This window comes from Drosophila montana, unplaced genomic scaffold (assembly GCF_035044405.1).
Source record: "Drosophila montana isolate Dmon_TW-CO22-7 unplaced genomic scaffold, ASM3504440v1 contig_3286_1, whole genome shotgun sequence".
Taxonomy (NCBI): Eukaryota; Metazoa; Arthropoda; class Insecta; order Diptera; family Drosophilidae; genus Drosophila; species Drosophila montana.
In genome coordinates, this window is record NW_026998170.1 from 598,988 (window position 1) to 625,920 (window position 26,933).

A 26,933-nucleotide genomic window follows, 5' to 3' on the forward strand; every position below is an offset into this window, starting at 1 on the left:
GCTGTTCTCTCTTCCACTCTGCAACGGCGACAGCGCAGTTCACTTTAATTTTGTGAAACTCAGCCGGAAAAAGGTTTGATGGTGGTCCTGAAATTGTGGATCTAATTGCGCCAAACACACGCATACACAGGCGAACTGGATTTTCGATCGCATTTGGCCTTGACTGGAGCGTGTGCCGGTGTGGCAAAAAATACAATAAAAAAAAAACCCCGAGCCCCGAGAGTTGTCACTGTGTTTATATGTGTGCGTGTGCAATTTATATATTTTTCATCCGCGTGGAGCGCATTGGAACACACTAATTTTCTGTGCTAACTGTGCGCGTGGCTCGCTGCCCCAGCATATAGCGAGTACCACATCTCACCTAACCAACCCCCAATGCAACAACATCATCCACAACAACAAGAGCAACACTTGCCCGAGCACCGAAAGTCTTCATCCGGAACAGGTGAGTGAGCAATTGTCCGCTAGGCAAGTTCAAAGCTCCGTATTATTAGCGGCTTCACTTTTGGCTACGTTCTTATATTTGTTGTTTTTCTCTTTGTTGTTTTTGCAATTCCAATACATGCGATGCCGTTGCTTTTGGTTAAAAAAAAAAAATTTTTTCTTAAATTTTTTTTTCTGCCCTTGCCTTGTGTTCTACGAAAAAATTGTGGCCGCCGCCAGCGTCGACGTTAGCGTCGCTGTCAACGTCGCTCTCGCGCTCTCCCAAGTGGTCGCTCAGCTCAGCTGTCATTTTGTCGTGAGAGCGCCTGACGTCGACGTTGCTTCCCGCGCGCGGGAAATTCACAACTTTGTCCATTCATAACTTGCCCAAATTTGCAATGATTTTTGCATATTTTATCAAATTAGATTCTATGTGTTTTATCCAATCCAATGCATATGCACAACCATATGGTTTAATTTAGAAAAACGTTACTAGCGGCCGCCGAAGTTGGTGTCAAAAAAGTCAAAATTCGACGCGCACAAAACAACAAAGTAACGATGTTTGTTTGTGTTGTGAGCGGCGTTGCCAGCAGATCGTCAGATTGAGTGTGTGCAAAGTCTGTAAATGTAAACAGTCAGCGAATTGACCCATTTAGTTTATTTAAGCGTAATTTGGAAAAACATAACTATGTTGAGATGTGAAAAGTATATTTAAATTAAATATTGTAAGGATCACGCGATTTCATTGACTTAATAGCTCTTTATGTTGATGTAAAAAATCAATTTTGTGGGTTACCGAAAGTTGATCAATACATCGAAATATGCTATTTAAATTTGAAGAAAATGTTAATTTTAACGTCTTCTGCCCTATTTTTTAGTACATCTTTCTCTGCCCAGGTGGCAGCTTTAACAGCTGTAGCGCGCGCAACGCCCGTTAAACGAGCGCCACAAAACAGCTGTTACACTCGGTCACACACACACACACACTCACATAGTGTTCAACCGCCTACTTGGCGGTTCAGAAGGAGCGTCACTTGCTTCAGCTCCATTCAATAATTCGCAGCTAACTCCTATATAAGTGTTTGGTAAGGGGCGTTGAGGGGGTCTGCAAGCTCCTGCCACACGCATTCCACTACATTGCCTCTGCCTGGCTGGCATTTTTTTGCGCGCGCCAGATGTGCTCTCTTGCGCTCGCACTCTCCGTTTGCTTTTCTCACTCTCTGTTAAATGTCAGTTGGCCTTACCAACAACAACAACAACATCAGCAACAGCTACAACTTGTGCCCGTGTGTTTGTTGCATTTTTTGGCGCTGGATGTGCTTGCTTTGGCGCGTTTCACATGCACACACATTGCCTGCCTGGCTGCTTGCCTCTGCTGACGCTGGCGCTGACGTTGACGCTGCCGTCGCTGTCAACGCTTGGCTCTCTTTTTGATTTAGCTCTCCCTCGCCTCGAGTCGTTCGCGCTGCCTGAACACCGATCTTTTTGATCACTGCTCAGCTGCTGCTTGATGAAGTTCGTGGCCGGCGTGTGACGACGTATAAAAAAATATTCATTTTTTCAAGTGCAAATAATATTCTATTACCAAATGCAAATCTTAACGCCTTGAAACGCATAGCATTGAGCACAATAAGCGCCACAAATTAAAGGTAAAAAACTACGCCCCAAGAGCCGTAAAACAGCCAAAAGAAAGAAAAAAAAAATGTGTAAAAATTACGCGTGTGACAAGTGTGGGATATAGCGAATGCCGCTAGTGTGCGAGTGTGTTAAGTGTGCGAGCGTGTGTGTGCGACTGTGCCGTCGTGTCTTTGCATTTTTTTCTACAAAAACAATAAGCTAACGCACACAAAAACCGTATTATATATTCATGTGTATATAAGTTAGAGACGTTTGCCAAATTGTTCTTATTAGAAAATTTGCAGATTGACTGCCCGCTGCAGACGGTAACCGTTACGATCTTATTGGGAACATTTATTGTTGATGCATGTGTAGCGTGGGTATGCATTCGACGAATTGGATAAAGGTTTCCGTTGCTAATTGGAATTAAAGCTAGGTTCAGTGAACTATTGCACCGCGGCATTGTTGAGGTCGCATGCCAATAAGCGTGCTCGCAGCTCCAGGCTCATTTGACCCCAATTGGATTGGCAACTCCAAATTTTGACAATTTTTCAGCTGCTATGAGCAATCGCCTACACATACACGCACATTAGCAACCGCACACCAGCCGGCGCTTTCTAATCAATTCGCATATATTTTGTGGTGTCGGTCGGCGATTGCACTTTTCCCGCCATTCGAATAGATTTTGGGCGGTAAAACAAAAATGCGCCAACCAAACGCCCAATTCGCGCCACTTTACTTGTGTTCTCTTCGGTTTTATTTTCCCCACAACCAATGACACACACATACACACACACTTAAATATGGACACGCTCCCCGTCTGGGAGCCCGTATGTTACGCTCTCTCATCTGCACGCACACTATGAAATGCGCTCTTCCGTTTTATTCCAATCAGAATAACGAGAAGACTGAAGCGTCGCTGTCGCAGTTGGCGTTCGCTGTTAACGCCGGCGCAGTTCTCTGCGTCCACTTTTTCTTTCACCATTCTCGACACAACAACAACAAGAAACAAAAACTTTTTAGTACATGCTACGTCGCCGTCGACGCCGGCAGCGCTGCATGCTTTTGAGATATGCGCCGACGTGAAAAGCTCAAAGCAGAAAAAAAAACATCGAATCGAACCTTTTGAAAACTTGACGAAAACGAAGCAAACGCGCAAAGCGTAGAGCACAAAAATAAAGAAAAAATAAGTAACAGACAATGAAAAGAAAAAAAAAAACAAGCGAAGCAACTGAATTATGTCAAAAGTGGCGCAAAATCTGTTGGTAGTACGTGTGTGTGGTTGCCGCCTAGACTTTAAGAATGGGGCGAGCGGGTGGGCAGGTGGTGATATTGCTTGGGGGTCTAAGCCACGGCTCTGCTGCTACCGCGGCCTGGGGTTCATTGATATTTGAGAGTGTGTGTTTGTGTGCGTGCGTGTGCGTGTGTGTGTGTGTGTGTGCGTGTGTGTTTTAGCAGTTGGTTACTTTTTGTTATTTTGTTGCTATTGCTTTATCTCTGCTTGTTTCAAATTACCTGCTACAATTTGTTCATTGTTTTGTGACTTTCTTTTTGGCTCTTTATTTTGCTATATTTATTGCGCTCTTTTGCATTTTGTTGTGCCGCTCTTGTTGTTTTCTTGAGGCTTTTTGCGTCTTGCTTTTGTATTGTTTCTGACGTTTTCTCAATGTTTTGTTGTTGTTTTATTTTTGCGAAATATTCTTTATGTTTTATTATTATTCATATGTTTGTATGGCGGAGGGCTGTGCAAACTGGCTATAGACACGAAAATAGGCGTTGGGCAGGCGCTTTGGCGGTTGCGTCATGAGTTTTTTAATATGTATATGAATACATGTTTTTTCATACGTACCTTAATTATGGCTTTACGGTTTCTTAAGTCTGGAAAAAGCTTGGATATTGTTGGATTTAAGCTAAGGATTAGGGAGAATTTGATTATTTATTCATTTTAAGCTAAAAAAAAAACAACTTTCTTGGCGTGGTCTTAAATTATGGAAAACATTTATAAACTAGAATTTTATGAGAATCAAAAAAAGATTTTTATAAAAATTGGATATATACAATAAAGTGAATGGAAATATGGTAAATATTTAAAGTGGACTGGGCTAGAAATTTAAATGAGTATTTTATTTTTTGCCCAAGAGGTAACATATAAAAAAGTGAATCTTTTCATTTTCAATATTTATCCGTTTTATTTAACACTTGTTATTGCTGCTCAAGTGATGCGGCAGAAAATCAAACGAAATATATTCTCACATATTAAACGCATTTATTATATTTTTTTAAACATCACCTGCCCATTTAGCCTAAAGAAAATTCCAAGTAAAAATATTTCTCAATTAGACAGAGATCCAGAGAAAGAGAGAGGGGGGGAGAGGGAGAGGCGACTGGGCCTACAAATATTAAATAGGATCGTGACTATCTCATATATATATCGAAAAGCATTTTTCATTGTCTGACGACGGTTTTTGTCGCTGCAAAAGACGAAGCTGAGATGAAGCCCTATCCGTGTGTCTGTGGACGTGGACGTGGACGTGGACCCTGGACCGAGTGGGGATTGTGCAGTTGAAAGGGCAGTCGAAAGCAGAAACAACAATGATAAACAGTTTCCAGTTATTCTCGTGCAAACACACAAAAGGATAGCAGCGAGACGAGCAGAGAGAGCGAGAGAGCGAGAGCGAGAGGGAGAGAGAACGAGATCAATATAGTCAGACGGATATATGTGGATATATAATATGCGACGGCCACTTGAAGCAGTCGCATCCTTTTAAACGACTGCTGCTAAATATAAACTAAATAATCAATTGAGCGCATCGTCTCGGCAATGGCCTAACGGCTACTTCAAGGCCGGCAATTCCTGGAACGGCTTTGCCCATTGAAGAACTTTTTTGTTTTTTTTTTTTTTGATTTGGTCGCCTCGTTGGTTACTTTCACACGCACCGCTCTGCAGTCCATTGCTATAGATACATTTACATTTACAGACACAGACACAGATACAGATACAGATTCATATGCCCACGCATACGCTGAGAAAAATCGGGATGCTTTTTTTAAAAATTATTTTATATGTGTATAATACCATGATATCATCTGATTATTATTAGCATAAGAGCTATAACTAATTCTTAAAGATCGCTGAAAGTGTAAAAGTAATTTTCCCCATCCACCTTAAGAGAGAAAAAACCGAAATATGGGGCGAATCTCCATTTGATTAAATCTTTAATTTACTTGGAAAGCTTAAGATCCAACGATGGTTGGATTGTACATAAATGTTTGAAATATTTCGCTAATATTCTTAGCTGTTTAAATTACATGACAGTTACCATATCATCTACTAAATATCATTAAACGTCAAATAACAAATCAAGATACTTTTGGTGGTACAACACACATATCTCGCCCTTAGCTTCAGTTTTTGAGCTCAGCTATAGTTCGAACTATGGATCATACTTCCCAAAATTTTTTGTTATCTAGCTGGACTTCAAAGTAAATTGGTGTGATGCAATTTTAGAAGTAGATGCAAATTTTTCTCTTTTGGTACAAAACCAGATTTTTTTAAATAAGGCTCGGTTATGTTTTGCCGCCTTGATTAATGTCTGATATGCATTTTAAGCAAATCATGTAATGTTCATAAAAATTGCTTAAAACAAGAATGCAAGAGAGACGAATTTGTTTAAGCTCTCAAAAATGTCATTAAATAATCGGTTTTTAGTTAATATACTTGGTAGACCTTTTTTCTTACGGTCTACGGCAACGTCTTTCCTGTTTTGGCCCAGTGTGCAGGCACTTAGAGTTCCCACTAATTGCAGAAGCGCACAGGCGACCACAAGAAGCGGACGCATTGGCATTGACAATCCAGACAATTCATGTTACAGATACATACAATATATATATACACATATATGCTCAACTTATATATGTATTTATCTTGAGTATCTCAGGAATGTATCTTTTCTCGTTGTGCAAGCGCAGCCCAAAATGCATGCAACAGCGACAACAACAACATCATGACAAACAACTCAAAATATACACACACTCGCACACACACTCGCCCTGCGATACACACCAAAAAAGGACGCACAAAATTGCAGTTTGCGACGCAGACAGCAGAAGAAGTCGTAGACGCGTCTCGGAATTCGGCAAAGGGACCAGGGCCATGGGTCCAGGGTTCACAAACCAGGGACCTGTTTTCTGTTTTGCTCGCCCGCTCTCTCCCTCTCTCTCTCTCTCTCTCTCTCTCTCTCTCTCTCTCTCTCTCTCGCTCTCTCTCTCTCGCGCTCTCTCGTTCTCTTTGCACATTTTGCGCATTTTTCGTCAGTTCGCTTTTTACCTCAAGTTGCGAGTTCGAGTTTTGAGTATATTTTTCATTTCCTTGTGGGAAATTGTGTGTTGCACATATATACACACACACACACACATATATATTTATATACATATATATTATACATATGTATATATGCACATTCAAACAAAAATAAATATGAGTACTACAACACAATTTTTGCTTCCTCGTTTGCCCTCGAAAACAATTCCAGTTAAATCCGTTCGCATCTCATTGTTGTTGACCTTGGCCTTCAGGTAAACAATTTACTCATGCGTCGTCTAATTAGGCCCTGGGAAGCTGGATAGCGCCTTTCATGTTCCACTCCTCCAACTCCTCCTCTCTGTCTATCATCTATACGTACATGCGCATACACACAAATGTGTATACCTGTCGCCGCATAATTCTCGCTAACTGATAGCGAACTCTCGAGGAATACGCGAGCATCTCTTCCAGTACAACTTAATCTTCATTAGCGCCGCTTTATCCTAGTCGGAGGACTTTAGCCCCAAATTGGGGCTGCGTGTGGCCAGTGGAATTAGTAAGTCATTTATTAATGTTAGTGGCAGCGATTAATCCTTGAATGCTCTTCCGAGAACTAAATAAGCTATATCTCTGATCAGATGGATTCATTTATTATGGATTGTCAGATGCAATAATCGAGATTTAAACGTCGTATGTGGCTAGGATAAATCTATTTGAACTTGATTTCTATTAATTCTAATATGAGAGGAACATTTATTAATTGGTTTAATTAAGCTCTTCTTTTTCGTTATTCGCTGAGATCCATTTATGTTCAGAGACCTTATTTGTTAATATCAGCAATTTTCAGGCGATCTACAATATCAAAAGCATTATATTATTCCATGATCTCAGCTGAAGATCGTTTGAATCGTCGATAACTTACTAAGCATTTTCCAAATATTATTTATATATATATAGTATATATTTATTAGGTAAGATCACGCCTGATCGCATGTGATCTTTTAATTGATCTATTCAAGTGTTAAATAATTGTATGATTATTATTTATGTTCAGACCAAGATTGACCTCGGCAAAGGATTTGAATATTTAATTGAATAAAAGTTTATATTATTATAACATTATATTTATGCAACGATCACTGATCAGTAAGGTTTTTGATTTATTTATCAAAAGTTATTCCTGCAAAGATTTTTTTGGACTCACGATCAATTATTCGCCATCATCACAGTTCTCTGATTTAATAGTCAAACATTGATCTTCGATCGCATTAACATAGTTTATTTAATAATCAGAACTTGTTATAACTTATCCGAACGATCGCATGTTTCTACAGACTTTGTGGTTGACAAACATTCCTACAAATTTGTATTTGGGAACCAATACAAAAAGATGTTTAGTTAAAACCAACGTTAAACATTTTTGCAGCTCATGTCAAAAGCAGGGTTGGAAAATTTTGAGGTAAAAAAAACGTAACCATAAAACGAAGAAATGTAAAAGGCAGCAATTAATTAGTAGGCATATCCGCAATTAGTGTAAAAATGATGGTCCGAAGAAAGCAAAAAAAAAAACTGTTGTGCCGGAAAAACAGCCAAGAAGAAAAGAGAGAAAAAACCCCCGAACAAATGGGAAACATTGTATAAGAAAAGACGATGGGCGGCAAAGCAGGAGGAGCAGGAGAAGAGAAAGTCGTTAACTAAAAAGCAGTAAAAATGGGGTAGTTATATCCTGCGAGAGGTGTCAAAGTGAATGCCAGACAAAAGCGGCACATAAATCGTGGCAAAAATAACGCCGGCCCATATGTCACACAGCGCAAGCGCAACAACAACAACAGCAACAACAACAACTGCAATGAGAAGGAAAAGAAAAGCCGAAACAGGAACCAGGAACCAGGCAGGAGCACAAGGAAACGCGACAGGATACGAATGCGCGGAACAATTAGCGCAGGGGAAGTCAATTGAAGTTGCAACTACAACGAATTGAAAAGAAGTAATGTCTATAAAAAATAACTACTAAACGGGCTCTAGTTGAAAGTGACCGACTCAAAGATGCCCTGTACAGGCGGCAGCTGTGCTTCCACTATGAAAAACAGTTTGAGGGTATATAGCTCTTATATATTCAGATAACAATCTAGGCTTTAATCAATAAGTATCGATAGGCAGAGGCGATAACTTAGAAGATATGCCTTATGCAATATGTAAATGATTACAGGGTATATATAGAGACACAACAGAGGGAATCCTTTAGCGGCAGCCTGCATAACGAGAGGAGGGCTCGGTATTACCAGTTCGGGGTGCCTACTATCAACAGCTGCCTTGGGCACTCACCTGCCCCGCAGTGGCAGCAGGCAAATAGCCACAACAACAGGTGCATTGATCTCTCCCATATTAGAGCTCGATATAATTATGCGTGTTGCTGCCGGTCGTAAAAACCTCCACTAGAGTCAGCATTTACGTTGACGTGGCGCATGCGCCGTCGTGCAACACCTGACACCAGCAGGAAAACGTCCAGCCCGAGTCTTAATCGAGACTCGTGGAAATTCCCGAAAAGATGATGGCTTTTCACCAGAACTACCTGTCTAATCCAAAGTGGACCCAGACGTCGGCATTTGTCTTGGCTATTTTCCCGCTTGTAATTTGAATATCTTCGGCCGGGCACGTCCATTTTACATCATCCTAAAACACAGTTCAATATTTACTTTGGTATTTGCTAAAATACAAAATACAAAATGAGGAAAACAGGAAAATTATATATGTGAGAAATGTTTTTTTTTTTGTTTTTTCGCCTTGGCAATGCACGTAAACAAATTTGTTTTGGGTTTTGGCTGATCTTGGACCACATGCTGCGATCTGTGCCTCATGTGTTGAGTCCTTGAAGGATCCTAAATGTCGATAACTTTTGTGAATCGTAAATTTTAACAGCATGCAACATATGTGTGATATGTCCTTGAATGGGTTTTCTAATGCTGATGGTAAATTGTACTCTTTTTCTAGTTTAATTTTAATTGCTTTATTTTACTGATTTCTTTAATTTGTTTTATTTTTTTTACATTTTCAGTTCCTTTATTATAACTCGCACCACAGTTTCTGCTTTATCGAGCAGCTCTACATATTTAAAAAATTATTGATATTCAGCTTTTAACTTTAGCGGCATTTCACGGCCGTACAATTATGGATTTATATGCCAAGAGGCATATTAGGTGAGTATTTTTTATACATTTCATTTGTACTTTTGTTAAATATTTTCTTATTTACTCTTGAATATTGTTGTTTTTGGCATATATTTTCCTTTTTATTAATTACATGTTTATTTAACATTTTGGATATCTTAAAAGAGTTTTGAATATTTTATTGTTATATTTTTTATAACATATTTTTATTTATTTTGTTTTTACAAATTCCCATATATTTGTTCAAGATTAAGATATTTGTCTTTTATTATCTGTCAAGTGTTTTACTAGGGATTAAAAGGCCTCAGGGAAAATATGTTGTGTAGTTCTTTTCCTACCTGCTAAGGTATTTCCTCTGGTCAGTTATTGTACACGTTTTCTGGTCTTTTAAAAAATGTCTTAATTCTTGGTTAAGTTTAGGGAGACATGAGTAAAAATTCAATATTAATGTATCATACATATATCGAAATAATTATCCAATTTAGAGTTCTCAATGTTGATTAGATTCGAGCAGTCTTTCTCTTAGTAGATCTACAGGAGAAATAAATAATTATTAATTCTTAAGTTTCTAGTCAAAACTTATTATATCAATCTAAGCACTTTCTCAAGAAGAAGTTCTGAAATACGTTGCATTTCCTCTGTAGTTTCTTGCCACTTCCTACACGCATTAACTGCGGCTGTGTCGTGTGTACTTCCTTTTCAAAGCAAACCAACCAATTAACACCCCACATGAAAGAAACGAATACAAAAAGAACTTTGTTTTTAATTTTCCTATTTCTATACTCTATAACTGACTTCCTGTGGCGACAACGACAGACACTTCCTTACCCCCAGTGACGATCACAACTACTAACATATCCTGGTAGCCCAGACAGACTTAGCCTTGCTACCAAAGGCGGCCGATGATGTTTATCTAATAACATTTTCGTAATTATAAAGTGACGGGCCAACTGGTTATGGCTGACTACCCGCAGTAGCCCCTAGCTTCGAGCCAAGTGCGATAATCTAAAATGCATTTTCACTGCAACTGCGCGACTATTTTTCCCAAAAAAAAGGACACAAATCGAACAGCTGTTGTAGGTGTTAAAAAACAAAAAATAAAGTCCACTCTGATAACCAAGTGGCGCATCCGCAGCGCATTCCGCTACACATAACGAAAATTCCTATAGTCTGCGACATGGCGCAAAGGTCCTGCGTGTGATTAGTAAATAATTGCGCGCGAAAAAGTCATTAGAAAAGTGTTTAGTCGCTGTCAGTTGTGTTGGCCCGATCGACTCGTCGCGGGGGTTGACAGTCCCAAGCTAACCTTGCCACATCATTCGTGCCGCATGCTGATAATGTTGTCATACGGTTTGTGGCTTTTTAGCTTTTCTGTCCCGACCTGCGTCCTGGCCCAGAAATTAATTGAGTTTAATACTCGCCCCCGACCAACGCGCGCTTCAATATAATTGCATAATTGCCCAGTCATTTGGACTTTGTCAGTTGCGACCCTCGCAACTCCGTGCTGTCCTCCCCCTCCCCCCCCCCCCTCTTTCGATCACTTAAGTGATAGTCCATTTTATGGACATAAAATTCGTGGTCAAACATGTGTGCGACATAATTATTGGTATATGTTGCGCAAAAAATATGTCACCCGAAACAAACTATAACGGAATTCTTTTAATCATCAACGGATCAAGTTTTATGCTTTTGTGAGGTTATGTTGTTGCGCAAAAAAGTGTTGCATACTTTCGAGGGCTACAATTCGGTGGAAATAACGTGCGAAATGCTAAACAGTTTTTGAAATGAGAGACAGTCAATACAAATTTAGGTTGAAATACTCTAAAAGGGATATTTTAGTGAGCTTTGAGCGGCTCTTGAAATAGAAGAAGAAACTTTGAAGGTGGTTAATGATATAGAACTTTTCAATGAACAAAAAAGCCTGACAAACTTAAAAGAAATGTTAATAATTTGAAAGTTTGTATTTACGTTTCCTGATTTTGAAAGAAGTTTTGTAGGCGATTAATCCATATAAATGAACAGCCAGGTCAATAAAGCCATGTCCGACTGTGAAAACTTCAAAAGTTCTCGTTTAAACATTTTCTAGACGTCCGTTTTTTCTGTTGTAGGAAATTCATAAAGAAACGATAGTTAAAAAATTAAGTTATCGAGTGCTTGACTTAAGAATTTCTTAATGCATTCTTAAATGGTGAGTTCAATTGAAAGAAAAATTTAAAAAAAATATTGCTTTACTCAAATATCTTTAAATAATTTTAATTTTAAGGCATTAATCATTAAATTGTTCTAGTCCAAATTTCTTAAAAATAGCTTGATTGAAAAACTTAAATAAAAACAAATATATTCGGAGAAAAATCCCTTTACGAATCTAAAATGAGAAAATAAATGGCTTTGACTTTGGCTTAGGCTTTCTTGTACTACCTTTCTTAGCCGTTTCCCAGACATATTACTTTCTTTTATGAATAGGAAATCCTGTACCTTCGCATAATAATATCTGTGCAATGCATATTTGAAATATTTTCTTACCTTTACATTCCACTGAACTCTGAGCTTCATTGATTGTCATATAGAGTAGCTACCCCCAAGAATATTTGCCCACTCCATAGTTTTGGATTGCGCTAAGATGCTACAGCTGCCGCTTTCTACCTAGATTTTCACACCCAGTCATAGAACCAAAATAGATGCCAACTGAGAATTTTTCCACGCTGCGTCTGTCACAGCGAGCGAACGATTGAACGAACTTTCACCGCGAACGAATTGACAAATTTCTCCGATTTGAACCTTTAACCAAGGCCTAGCACCCTACTGACCTACCGTTGACAAAAAAACAAAAAACAGAAACTTGTGTGTGCGGTCTCCAGCACGTACGCGCCATTAGTCCTTAGACCCCTTTTTTAAATCTGCCTCTCTCTCTCTCTCTCTCTTTCGCACTCGCTCGCTTGCGGCTATAACTCATTTCTAAGCGATTCCATTTCCTTGTAATTTACTACGTGATTACTTTTTCTTGTTCATTAAACCATTAAGCGCGATCGATAAAGCATCCAGCCAGCGGGGGGAGAGAGCGAGAGAGAGGGCCGCCGCCAAGACGAGCATCAAAACACAAGCCTTCTGCCGATCCTTGGGCCAAAGAAAAATGGCTTAGCATTTAAATTTATGTGCAGCAGGCCCTTTCTCGCTTATACTCTTACAATGGATATTATGATTATGTCACACAGTGTGTACACTGCATAAGCTATATATTAATATATTCTCTATCAAGACTCGTTTTAAGTTAAGTTTACTTCAAAATGTATTTAAAGCTTGCCATAAATCCGTTTATATGACAAATCGGCTAGATCAGTCCAATATATCATATGTTCCCCAAAAAAACATTGGCTTCTATCAAAAATAGTTTGTTTCTTTGTCCGAATAAACACTTTTTGGATATCATATCTACATTCTTGCTAAACCTAAAAAACTATATCTCAAAGCTTGGATTGCATCAAGAACCTAAAAGTTTTTAGAAGTTTATTCTTGGGTTACTTGTCTAACATATCATTTCAAAGAATATCTTTAAAATTATAAATAGTATATCACAGCTGTATTATTTGTCGGCAAGAGTATTTAAGCTTCGGCAAGCCGAACCGTAGATTTTTTCTTATTTTGAAGACGTTTTTTTAATGAACCCCTTTTGGCACCTTTTGTTGATTTGCAAGATGAGCTGCTGTTAGGGGTTAAACGAGCGACTTCTCGAGTTGCAAAATGGAAAAATTCGCGCAACGAATTGCCTGAAGTGCAGTTTTTTCTTTCGGGCAGAGATAAACATCTGCCTGGAAAAATGTCTAATAACAGTTACTTCCTCTTGCATTATGCATAATGTGCATGCAAATTTGCCAAAATTGCTTAATTTTTGTTATTGAAAATGTAAAGGGTCGTGAAAAATCTGAGAATGAGGCGTCTCTCAGCCTCTCGATTACAATTTCCCGGATGTTAAATATTCATGTAGCCGATGGGCGCCTGTCAAAATTCAATGAATTTATGCGCCTGCGCCCCTATATGTGCTCGGTGCCTTTCTTTGCTTTCTTTTGCTATCTTTTTCAATTTTTGATTGAGTGGCATTGAGTTTCGCCAGGCCCAGGCATTGCAAAATTTCGTGTACAGCATTTTGTTGCTTTCTCTTTGCAGTGCCAACACAACCAGCAGCAGCAATGAAAATCAAGAGCACGCCGTCGCAGTCACCCCCGCCAGCAAACAGATTAGCTGCAGCGGAGCAGCAGCATCAACAGCAGCAACATCATCCACAGCCGCAGCCACATCCGCAGCCACAGATCGTCTAGTTATCTGGAGCGACGTATCCAATTCCGTGGATTTTTATGATCCATTCTATGGTCAAATAAATGCATCATCTTCCACAAATCTTACAGCCGGCAGTTGCAAGCGCAAACGTCGCTCGTCCACAAAGGTGAGTAACTATCTATACCCTACTCTAGCGATAAGGTTTTAGTTCTCTAGTTTGTATTATGAGTAAATATACTCTATGGCGCCTCTGATATCAGTGCTCGCTTTATGTGTGTGTGTGTGTGTGTGTGTGCCGCTCGTAATTTGCAATCTTATCAAGGAAATGCCAAGCGCTTCTGCGCCCTGCCAATGACCCTAACGATCTTGGCATGATCAGCTTAATATTTGCTCAATGCACTATGGTAAACAAAAGTGGGCAAGACTATATATAAAACTATTTTTAATTACTTTCAACAATATTAAGCAACAATTTCCACATGAAAAGTAATTCCAATCGAGCGATCTTTTACCATTTTGCTTTTGGCTATATAAACTTTTGATTTGCTGCTAAATAAACAACTTTCGGACCACTGTGCCCAATGTATGAATGAAACGTGCACTGTGCGCTGCTTTATTCATCTTTATTGCCTTTCGGCGATCTTGTCACTCTGGTTTCTGCTTTGTAGACTTTGATCTTAGGCATTAGCTCATCGGTCTGTGATTAGGTTTGCAAAAAAAGTAAAACAGGAAATAGGAAATAATTTTCAACTAAAATTATCATTAATTGTGAGTGCCTGCTATCTATCTATAAAGTAAAACTATTAATTTGTATGTATATGAATTAACGTATGGAAATTCTTTGTATATATATAAATACGTTTAACAGAAATTTTTTGGTCAGCTTCAAATGATCAAATATATAATAATAAGTATCTAAGATATTTTTTGGTCATCTTTGAATGATCAAATATAGAATTATTTATCCAAAAAATATATTAATAGCTGAATTATTTTAAAGTGACCTTCAACTATTTGGCTTAAATCAAAAATGGTTTATTTATTTCAGTGTTTACTGATCTTGAATATTTACTGATCTTGACTTTAAAATCCATCTTTAGGCGCCATTGCTCAGTTTTTATAATAAGCGCTGGCTCATTTTTATATTTTAATTTTAACAAGATTTTTTATAATGATAAATGCCGATCTTCAATTATTAAAATTATTCAATTTCAGTTTTTTTTTAAAGATTCATTAGATTTATTGTGTCTTTATTGTGTCTTTGATTAAAGAAAGATTTTCTTCAGACTTTAATGCAGATCTTGCATACTTTCTCCTTCAAATCTGTTCACTACATTTAAAATTGACATTATTTTTCGACACTTTAGATTTTAGTTTAAAAACTGTTCCTTTTAGTAATCAGCTGATCTTTAGTGCAGCCAAAATGAAGGTATTTTCAGGGCCTTTAATTCGACTGTCTTTTGAGTGATTTTATCACGGCGATCGTTCAATTAGCTTGTTAACGTTTTCATTTCGAATATATGCATATGTTATTTGAAGGACTTGGGTGCCGTTTTGATCTTTTGTATCACGATCTCTAACCAAATAAGCCGTTAGTCACGTACAAGATCTCAGCCACTTGGCACTTATTTGGCTGCATTGCAGCGGAGGCAAACACAATGCTTCAGCCCAAAAATAAATGCTACTTATGAAAAGGCTCACTCTCTCTCTCTGCTCTGCCCGCTGGGCAAGTCGGGGCTTCTGCGTTGACGTGCTGCGTTCTCAAGTAGCTGCAATCAAAGCCAGCAACAATGGAGGGCACACGGCACAGACAACGCGCCGGCTCGGCTCCTGATGGACGACAGGCAGCTGTGTTGGTGCAAAGGATTTCTTAGCTGTGTACTTTATGTGTGTGCAGTAGTATTAGTATTAATTTATAAACAACTGACAGGCTGCGTGCAATGAACTTGCAGAAAAATTGTTGGGTTGGTTTTTGCAAAATACGGCGACTCTACCCCAGTTTATATTCTATATAGGCTGCAAAACAAATGTCATTTTGGTATTTGTTGTTTTTTTTTTCTCTGTTTGCCCCCCAAGCAGGCAGTCAGTCAACTAAGAATTCCTATGCTCTTGCAATATGCTGAGCATATGCACAGTAGGACCAAGGACAAAGGACAGACAGACGACGACGACGACGACGACGACGACGACGAAGCTGATGTTGAGAACGTTGCGCATGCGCGCGCACACCTTGAGCCATGGACGTGTCCACCAGGGGTGGGTTTTGCGCAGGACCTAAAAGTCAAGGCCTTGGCAAAAATGTCCGTTAAGAAGTTTACATTTTTTGAATTTGAAATTGTGCGATAGTTGTAGGTTAGCTTAGCTCGGGCTGAGGTGCCCGTGGGCTGTGTTGTCGTGCGTGAAGCCAGCAACTAGATCAAGACGGGATGGTACGAACGGATGCGCCTTAACCACAACAAGAACGAACCGCACGAAACGGGGTTGCACTTATATCCTTTTCTACCATTACCTTTACCTTTCAAGGATCGCACCATCTAATTAAATATTCATCGAGACGACATTTGCAGCAGCGTTTGAGAAATGGCTGCATTACCGGTCGGTCCTACACGGGACAGTAGCCATCCTTATGCAAATGCGTTATGTCCTGCTGCTCATTAGATTTCCGTTAAATATTTATGCAAATCATTTTCTTATCGCAAAGGACCCTGCTCTACAGTCTGTCATCTGTTTATGGGACGTTATGCTTCCTCAGGCTTAATTATGCTGGGTTTGGGTTTGGGTTCTCCTCGCTTTTCTCTCCTGCCTGAAATATTATACAATATTTGTTTAGCTCGCGCAAAAGGATAAAAATTATGGTATTATTTTACCAATTTGTCAGTGTAATGCAAACCCTTTTGTGCGTGATATACGCAGAGATTCCAACATTGTTTTTTTTTTTGTTGTTTTTTATTTTTTTTTGTTGTGTCTTGTAAGCATGAAATCGGTACCACCTTTGTTTTCTCATCTTTTTCACCCGAATTCGGAAGGGGGCTTTTCATCGTATCTCGCTGCGGGTCCTTGCCACAATCAAGTGCAGGACTTGTGCTTGATTTCTGTCAAGTCAGCGCACACACATTTTGAAGCAAACTTGATTTTCAAGCTGGCTCTTTCTCGGGATCATTTTGTTGTTGTAGCTGTCGATGATTCCCAGGCATCCCAACTTGGGATAGACAAGGAAAAATCGTTGTAATTTGACGTGTTTTTATTTTTTTTTTGTGTAAACTATAATTTTAAGAGGATTGCATTTAGCTTGGGAAACACAAGCATGACAGTTGCTGGGAATCAATGCAAAAGTTGAGTCCAAGTGAAATAAAGATGTACTTGGAAGAAGGGTTCCGCTTTGCTAGATATACAAAAATTTGCGTGATTGAACATAAGAACTCGCAGGATATTTTTAAGCTAAAGAATTGACAGCATTTGCTGGAATCAAATGAAGTTGTTTTAATTTGAGCTTGAACTTATTTTTGTTAAAGAAAAGTTGAAACTTTTCTGCATTTAGTTATAGGTATTGCTTGAATTGGTTTCAGACTTAATTTAAATTTGTTGTACGCATTTTTCTAGTCTTAAATATAAGCTAAGAAATATTTATAAAATATTCTTTGCATTCTTTCTTTTTACTTAATTATAGTATACAATTTATAGTTGGGCTAAATTCCACATTGAAACGTTTTGAAAGAAGAAAAATTTCCGTCCATATAAATGAATATATCTGCGTAATTAAAGTAATTCAAAATTCCGCATTTAAACTTTTTTAAAGAAGGAAACTTTCCGTTCATATGTATATATGAATATATCTAGAACAACGAGGAACCATCTGTCTCGAGTTTCTACAACCCTGCGAGTACCTTGTGTCATTGCTTATCTAATCTGCACCCAGAATAATATTCCCTCTAGTTATGCATGAATTATATATATAGCTAGATACAACAAACTACACCTTTATATAACAACAGAAGAAAAAGCTAACATTTTAATAGATATTTTTATTAGATCAGTTTTTGCACTAATGTTCGAATCTATTTAGAATTAGTTTATATACATTATATATACTTCCCCCCTCTACCATTTCATATTCAAAATGCATTTACCTCCTTTCCTTTCCACTCTGTAATACTGCGTAACTGCCGCAACAATTGCGGCCGCAGGACCTTTGCTTAATCCCTTTTGTCATGCAGTCTAACCAATTGCATGATTAATTACATGATACTTCACGTTGCGTCCTACGTCTTCACTCGGACAGTCGGATTTTTCTTCATGCAGAGATTTTCATAATGAAGTTTTCGCTTTTCCCTGGCGATGATAAATTTCATGCAAGTCATGCGGACAACCGCGAAAAAATAACTGACACCCATTAACCCCTTTCTCCGCCGCTGCTGACCAGGGGTCAATTTCCGCAGTGGCAGATATCATTGCCAGGAAATATGAGTGTTTGTTATTGTGTGTCCAGTGCGTGTCCTTCGGGACATGCGGCATGTTTGCATATCATTTATAACTGAGAGCCAGAAAGCTTGGCACAATGTGACAGGCTTTTCGCCTAATTTAGAGCGATGGGCAGCACGTTTGCCATTTGTCTCTATACAAGAAAGTGTGCTGACTGACCGAGTGACTGACTGCATGATTGACTGACTCTCTGAGAGAATGACCGAGTGATTGATAGACTGTCTATCTGATTGGTTGAAGGATTGAATGACTGTTTGAGCAATTCATTGTAGGACTGAATGATTGACCGACCGATTGAATTACTTATCAACTACTTGGTTGATTGACCGACGTAAACTGAGTGAGTCGTTGATTGATTGACTGAATGGACGAACGATTAATACAAATTAGACACAATTTAATATAATTCCATTCAAATGACCTAAGAAATGTTAGAAAGGTATTATTAAATTTGTCTACAACAATTTTTTTTTAAATAATCTACTTCCAAGATATATATTATTTACTGATGGGGTGAAAATCGTGGGTCTAAAGCAAATTTACGTTCTATCAAATTTTTCTAAGTTTTATGAATCCATCATAATCGGAATCTATTTGAAAAAACTGCTATTTATTTTGAAATCTATGACAAGAACTTGGAAATGAAAAGGACGCGAAATGCCAGCTAGTCAAATAATTGAAACTTGAAGAGTTTCTAACAGGAAAATTAGCTCATGCCACTCGCGCAACTAGCAGCTGCCTATTGCAACATATTAACAATTATCAAATGATGAAAAGAAACGTGGAAAAAAAAATACGAAATTAAATGTTATGAAAGAAACTTGGACGGGGGCGAGCACAACAAAATGAAACTACAGAGCACAATGCCTGTTACACAAACACACATACACACAGAGAGACACACACACACATACAATAATAAAAGTTACACCTGGACCCACGCGAACCGAAGGGAACCAAGACGGGGCAGAGCAAGCGAAAAAAAAAGGAAAGGTGTTTCGGTATTTACAAGGCGAATGCAAGCGAACGGAACGGCAGACGAAAGATTACGGCACACAGGACTTTAGGGTCCAATACAATGGACAACTGAGGCTAAGAACAGAACAGAACAGAGCAGAAACGATGCTGCGACTTATGAGGTTGACGTTAACGTTGACAACGCTGTCGGGGACAATTGTCGATTGCATCATCTGCTGCTGCTGTTCGAATGGACTCCCAGTTGTTATTTCGAGTGATGTTTTGGGTGCACTCTGTGGGCTGTTGGGCTTTGCTGCAAGTACAAGTTCTTGAGAAGCAGCAGCTGCCGTGGTAAACATATATGGTATATGCATATTTTGAATAATACAAATCTTGAGGGGGCAACGCGCAGTTTAACCCTTGTTAAACTTGAGCACAACCCCTTTTCGCCTGGTCCACACACAAACTCCTTTCAGCCCACTTTACAGTTCACTAAATTCACACAGCAGCAGCAGTCGGAGCCGGAGCCGGAGCCGGAGGTAGGATCAATGCAATCACATTGAGTTCACACAGAATAAATATTTTATTTATTTGCCAAGAAATCAAGAATTGCTTGACCAGACCCAGACCCGGAAAACGGCAGATGTTCTCAGCGACAGCACGCACCAGAGTTGGTCCAGAATTTCTTATGCCATTGCACGCTTTGATTTTAATTACATAGCATTGCATACCCTATATAAGCATGACATGTGTCCATTGCCCATTTTCGCATTCCCCTGTCTAAGCCATGAGGGTTGCCTTTTTGTGCCAGGAATAAGAAATTAAATTTGTCATGCGCCTCGCAACTATTTCTTCTTCTCTACTCTCATTATTTGCCCTTCTCTCTTGTCTTGTCTTTCCTCTTCCTCCTCCTCCTGCTCCGCTATCTTTTTGGCCGACCTACTCAAACAATTAAATGTGTCACATAAATATCGTTAAATTTTTTCCCTCATTTTCCTGCAGCTTATTTTCGTACAAATTATGTGAAAAATCTTTAACGAGCCTCTTTCGACTGAGGAATTCGTTAAGCTTTTATGATGTGTCAGATTGACACGCCCCTTTTTAAGGGATTTGCAGCTACAATCAATATTAGTTTAAAAGTGTTCACAGGATTTGAACTCGGAATTCCTTACCAGAACCAGTAAACCATAAAAAGTTTTTATCGCGCATTGCAAATTTTTGTAGTTTCTGGCTTTTTCTGGCTTTTTATAAAATAAAAATATATTTATTACAAAAACTGAATTGGTTTAGAGAAAAAAAGAAATATGTCTTGCCAAGCTTAAAGCCAAGACTTTTAGTTCAAACTGTGAACCGAAGTAGCAACAATTTGCTCCTTTGCATAACTTTCCAGACTTTAGTTGACAAAAGTGGGTTTAGATTACTTTTTGCACATCTGCTGCTGATCTTCATTTGGAACTGTGGTTTCGCTCTACATTTTGGCTTTAGCAACGCCCCAAACACGGCCAAACGGCTTTCAATGCAATGAAGATAATTTATTGTGAAAGAAAAAAAAAGACGATGCCTTAGCAAGAGCCAAGACTGCAGCTTGAGCTCGAGCCAAAAAGGCGATAATACGGCAACGGGAGGAGGAGCGGAGTAGGTAGTGATTTCTGGCCCAGTGTGTCTACCTGGAAGAAGTTGACAAAAATAATTGTAAAAAGGATCAGCAGCAGCAGCAGCCGTCACAGGGATTTGTAGCTGCTGCTTACTTGGCTGATAAACACCCAGACGCAAATGCAACGCGAAAACAACAAAAACAACACGACGCGAGCGTCTCAAGATATCGAACCCAAGAACCGAACCCCGGCCAGAAACTATAAAGCTGGCAGATTGACAGAGTAAGAGAGAGTGAGATAGCGAGAGGGCGATCAGTTGTCGATCCTGTTTCGGCATTTGCAACCCCTAAATGCCAATGCAACCTTCGGGCAGGATAACGACGGCGCAACGAAGTTAACGAGCCGGAGTTCGGGTTGGCAGGGTTCGGGGATCGGCGATCTGGAACGAGCGGCGATCAGCTCAGTTGCACAGCGCAAGTCAACGCGTTTGGTACACGACGAGCGAGGAGCGGTGAAAACAAAAAAAGAAACAAAAATTAGCAAGAAAGAAAACAAAGACCAAGAAAATGATTCGTTGTTGTTGCTGAGCAAAAGGAATTGAAAAAGAAAGAAGAAATATACCTCAAGCAGATGCAGAATCGAGAGACTGAGCCGAGTGCAAAAAACTAATTTAGGAACCGGATTTCGCAAAGATCGCCGCAAAAATCAACAGCAGTGCGATAAAAAATCAAAATTCATAAAAAAAAATAAATAAATGTTTTAAGTGCCAAGATACACTTTAATCATACCAAAGAACAAAACTCGAAACAACCAAAGACTGCTGCTAAATATAATAATAAAATAAAATATATCAATATAAAAATAAAAATAATAATAATATTTAAATTAATAATAATAACACATAAATCAACTCTAGCAAAAGTGCAATACACACACAGACACACACTCTCTACACACACACATTGTTAACACTCTCCCACGTTTCCCAGCCGCGACGAAAAAGTGTTATTGTTATCAGGAACGGAATATATCCTTTTGAATTTCAACTCGCGCATGTGAGTGTGTGTGTGCGGTTTATTGTGCGGGTGTTTCGTATTATAAGACGACGGCCGGGATTAAAGCCAGGCTTTTGACAGGCGTGCCCACATAAATTCACAATTATTTGTGGATCCTCTTTGAAGTGTCTGCCAATTAATTCGAAACACGTTCTCCTTGTGTTTAACCGTGTGATCCTTGCTTTCGATTTCATCTTTGTTTCGGCCTCATTCTCAAAATTGTTGTTAATGTTATTATGAAGTTGGAACAGAAGCGCAAATTCATTGAAATGGTAAACATCCACATCAATTTAATCTATATAATAAGATAAGACTTTCATAGAACCAGCACTTTCTTAGCATTAGATAATAGCTAGTTGAGTTTAGTCTACCGTTGATTCTAGAAAATCTAGTATGGCAATAGATGGTAATATACGGATTATATGTATATTATATAAGATTATATATATATAATTTTTATCTAGTTAAGATCAGTCGAAAGATCTTTTTCTCAAAATTTTAATTTGTGTTCTCTTTTATAAGATAAGATCAAGCATGAGTTTATAGATCTAAGATATATAGACGATCACTTTGGGGTTACATTTAAGTGGCTGATATTATATGGAAGATAGTTACGATCAAATGGAAGATCTATTTGATAAGATTTTCTTTTTCTTCATGGAATACTTTATGATGAAGATTGCTTGATTAATTAATTTATTTACGAGAGTCTTCCAAATTATTTAATATTTTTTAATTAAGAAAATTAAATGCTGAAAGCCCAATTAGATCAAATAAACATGTTTAAGATTTGTCAAACTCAGGCGTTAATTATTTGAAGATATATCGAAAAAAAAAAAAATCACACTATTTATTTTTAATATGAAGAAACATCTTTATATCTTGTTTATAAATTTATTCAAAATAATATAATGCACATTTTACTAAAAGCTAAATTCCTCTCGTATTTTAGGATCCTGAACTTGGCTACGAACCGCCATCGGCTAAACGCCAACAGCGTTTGGCTGGTGTGGCTTATGGCAGCGACCAGAGCGATCGCTCCTCGGTGGCTTCCTCGGTGTACACATCGCCGGTGACATCGACGACCAGCGAGACGGCGCTGAATGCCCAGGAGCTGCTCAGCATACGCAGTTCGCCAGCCGAGGAGCTGCCGGAGGCGCCGCATAGTCCGCTGCCCGATAGCCCAGACAGTCCGCCCAGTCCGGATCGCGGTGCCAAGCAGCTGGCGGGAGTGGTGCCCTATGCATCAATGGAGCAGTCAAAGGCTGACGTTGACGTTGACGAGCTGCTGGACGACAGCTGCGAGGAGTACTCCTTCGACGAGGAGGACGACGACGACGATGACAACGATGTGGAGGACGATGAGGAAATCAATTCGTCGAGCTCATCGCCCGCCTCCTCAACGGTCACCGGCTGCAGTCAGAATGGTGAACGCACGCCGGCTACACAGCAGCTTGCCCATCCGCCGAGCAATGGCAGCCGCACTGTCAGCAAGGACGCGTTGAGCAAATTCAATGCTCAAAAGGATGTCACCGAACACAACAGCTACAATTGCATGTCGCCCGCGGGGGAGACAACTGTGCGTCAGTGCCCGCTGCCCGCTTTATCCTGGGCCAACGCTGCGGACGTCTGGAAACTGATGTGCAAACGCGATGAACTGGTTTCGCATCTGCGCAGCAGCAGCATGCTGGAGCAGCATCCGGGCCTGCAGCCGCGCATGCGTGCCATACTGCTTGACTGGCTGAACGAGGTCTGCGAGGTGTATAAGCTGCATCGCGAGACCTTCTACTTGGCTGTGGACTATCTGGATCGCTATTTGCATTCCGGTCGGCAGGTGCAAAAGACCCATCTACAGCTGATTGGCATCACCTGTCTGTTCGTTGCCGCCAAAGTGGAGGAAATCTATCCGCCAAAGATCAGCGAATTCGCCTATGTGACGGACGGCGCCTGCACTGAGCGGGACATACTGCAGCATGAGATACTGCTGCTGCTGGCGCTCAACTGGGACATTTGCCCCATCACAGTCACCGCCTGGCTGGGCGTTTATATGCAGCTCATTGTTAACAATCGCACGCCGGCCTCATTCTCGCAAATTGGCAAACAGGCGATAGCCGGCGAGGCAGATGATGCCTTCATCTATCCACAGTTCAAGGCCTATGAGTTTGTGCAAACATCGCAGCTGCTCGATCTGTGCACCTTGGATGTGGGCATGGCCAATTATCCCTATTCGATTTTGGCCGCCGCGGCCATCAGTCATACATTCAACCGGTAAGTTGGTTATCTAGAAAGATTTTAACTAGTTTTATTTAGTTTTTGCGTTAGTGAAAAGGCGAATTCGAAAATAGACATCTTGATATAAATACATAAAAATGTATTTAATAGCTTTCCACCTATTTTCCACCTTTGTGCGAGAAAACTTTATAGCTGGATTTATTTTATTTCTTCTTAAATTAAAAGATATTCGTTTTTACTGAGGAGCTTACTATATTTTTTATTTAATTTAAATCAAAAAAAAAAAAAGAAAACAATTGCATAAACCACCCATTTTCCGCGCTTCTTCCATACTCAAGTTTATTTTCGCTTTCTGCTTTTAGTGAGACCGCCTTGCGCTGTTCGGGCCTGGATTGGGAAGCGGTGCAGCCCTGCGCGCGCTGGATGGAGCCCTTTTTCCATGTCGTATCCAAGAAGGCGCCCTATCTGCAGCTGAATGAACAGAACGAGCAGGTGACAAATAAATTTGGACTGGCTCACATCTGCCCGAACATTACCACCGATGACTCGCACATCATTCAGACGCACACAATCACAATGGATATGTATGTAAGTATCTAAGAAAAAGGAAAGAAGAATAGCTTAGAGCAGCTTTGCTAGAATTTTCACTTATATATTTACGTTTTTATTTGAAATTCTCAGGATGAACTGCTATTTGCACAGAATACATTGCACGAGATGCGAGCTCGCACTCAGGCCTCGCCGGCGACGGCACTGCGCGCTCCAGAGAGTCTGCTAACGCCGCCGGCCTCTAGTCACAAGCCGGATGAGTATCTGGGCGATGAGGAGGATGTGCCGGCAACAGCCACAGCCACAGCCGCAGCCGCAGCAATTAAATCTGCGAGCAGCTCCAGCGTTCGTCAGCCGCTCCAGCCAATTGGCGGTCACAAGAATCCTGCGATTTCTGGCACCGACAACAGCAGCAGCAGCGGCAGCGGAAGCGGAAGTAGTCGCGCTTAGACGCGCTCAAGTCCACTGTCTCTCTCTCAAGCACACACACGCCCGCCCTAACAGATTTAACTATTAAGTGTTTCTAATATATATATATAAATATAAATATCTAAAAATATTATAAATTATTTATGTTAAGTGAAAAGTTATTAGTTGCCTAATTCCAATGTTTAAAAAATATTTAATTGAAATTTCATAAGCGCGCGCTTTTTGTTTTTTCTCTTTTAATTTGCACTTTGCTCGCAAATCGCTGCCCAAACGAAAACAAAAACAAAAACAACAAAAACAATGCCTATTTAAATTATGTGTATCTATATAATATAAAACAATATATAATTTTAATGTTCACAATATAGTTTATAGTCATGCTTAAACCCAAGGCAAAATTGAATTCAACTTAAGTTTAAAAACATAATTATTATTTTTTGTTTTTGCCAACTTCAAGTTGAGCAGTATGTATTTATTATAGACTTCAGACTCAGCGTTGGCATATTTTATAAAGAACAATACACTTTAGGAAAAAGTCTAGTTACATTTAAATTGTACAGAGAGAACACGTCAGCTAACACAGGCACTCAGACACTCAGCTCAAATTAACAAAACTAATCTTTAATCCAGCCAAAAGCCTATGCACTATATACTTGACTAATATACTAAAATTAACCCATAAGTTGAGGGCAAATGCACCAAAATTAACAACGACTAATGCTAATGCGGCATATTCATTCATTAACCCTACTAACCCTATATATATGTACAATACATACTATATATATATACAGAAATATATATATATATAGAAATACCTAAGCTGACATGAAGATAATATTTATAATGAGAATTGGCAATTGAAAAAAAAATTAACATGAATTAAATTACAAATACAATCAAACATAAATGTATATGTATTTGAAACATTTTTATTGTAGAATAATTTGCCATAATTTGCTAAGCAAATCAATCTGTATATAACTATATATATATATCTATATATACACACACAAACACACACACGCACAGACCCGCACACACTGCTAAAACGCATATAATATATTATTATATACGTGTACAATATCTCTATGGCAACGGATGTATATTCAAAAACAACAAAAACAAACAAAAAAAAAAATATAGTAAAATTATTCACTTAGGTTAAATTAAACATTTAGTGTTCATATTTTTTAAGCCTGGAATGAAAACAAAAAATGCACAAAAAAAGCAGAACTAAAAAAATAATTTTCGTATTTAAGTTTAGTTTTTAACGTAACATTTTAAAGTAATGAATTGATTTTTATTAATTTCACAAGTACGCTTATCCATGATTCAATGTCAACTAAAAACAAAACAAACAAAAAAATAAATAAAACAAATATATTGATATTTTGTATATAAAGTCAGAAGAACGCAAAAGAAACGATATTTTTCTATGCTAAGATTTCGTTGAAAAGAACTATTTTTTTTCTCTTAAATATAAAGTAAAAACCGCGGGTTTGTGTTATTCGAAGGGGCTTTACTTCAAGAATTTTTATATATATCTAATTTTTGATCATTTTTAACTCTGGGTCAAAGCTTAAGCTCACATCTACAATTCAGCTAAAAATTTCATTTACTTTTAAATTTATGTTTGTATATTTTTTCCGATAGTTCAATTATGCAAATTGTGCATGAACGCCAAAATTGTATCTATCGCCACGGAAGATTGAAAGGCGATATCAATATGTTTTATTTTGTATATCGAACAAATATCTTCCAACATTTCTGTTTTCTAGTTTCCAGTTTCCAGTTCATGTTTAAAAGCTCAGTTTGTGTCTACCAAAAGAGCTTTTCGAATCAAAGCTTTCAG

The 26,933-nt window shown here is 38.9% G+C and overlaps 1 protein-coding gene across 4 annotated transcripts; it reads left to right on the forward strand.

Moving 5' to 3' along the window:
- On the forward strand, positions 1-25,534 carry CycE (cyclin E). Of its 4 annotated transcripts, none has more exons than XM_064690879.1 (6): positions 1-445; positions 9,399-9,540; positions 13,672-13,948; positions 22,821-24,136; positions 24,463-24,688; positions 24,782-25,534. In XM_064690879.1, exons 2-6 carry the CDS (start codon positions 9,512-9,514, stop codon positions 25,097-25,099), a joined length of 2,166 nt encoding a protein of 721 aa, XP_064546949.1. In that variant the 5' UTR covers positions 1-445; positions 9,399-9,511; the 3' UTR covers positions 25,100-25,534. The 4 variants fall into 4 exon arrangements, with proteins under 4 accessions (XP_064546949.1, XP_064546951.1, XP_064546950.1 ...); XM_064690881.1 differs by having other exon boundaries at positions 9,399-9,531; XM_064690880.1 differs by lacking the exon at positions 1-445 and adding an exon at positions 1,914-2,072.
- Positions 25,535-26,933: the final 1,399 nt, after the last annotated feature.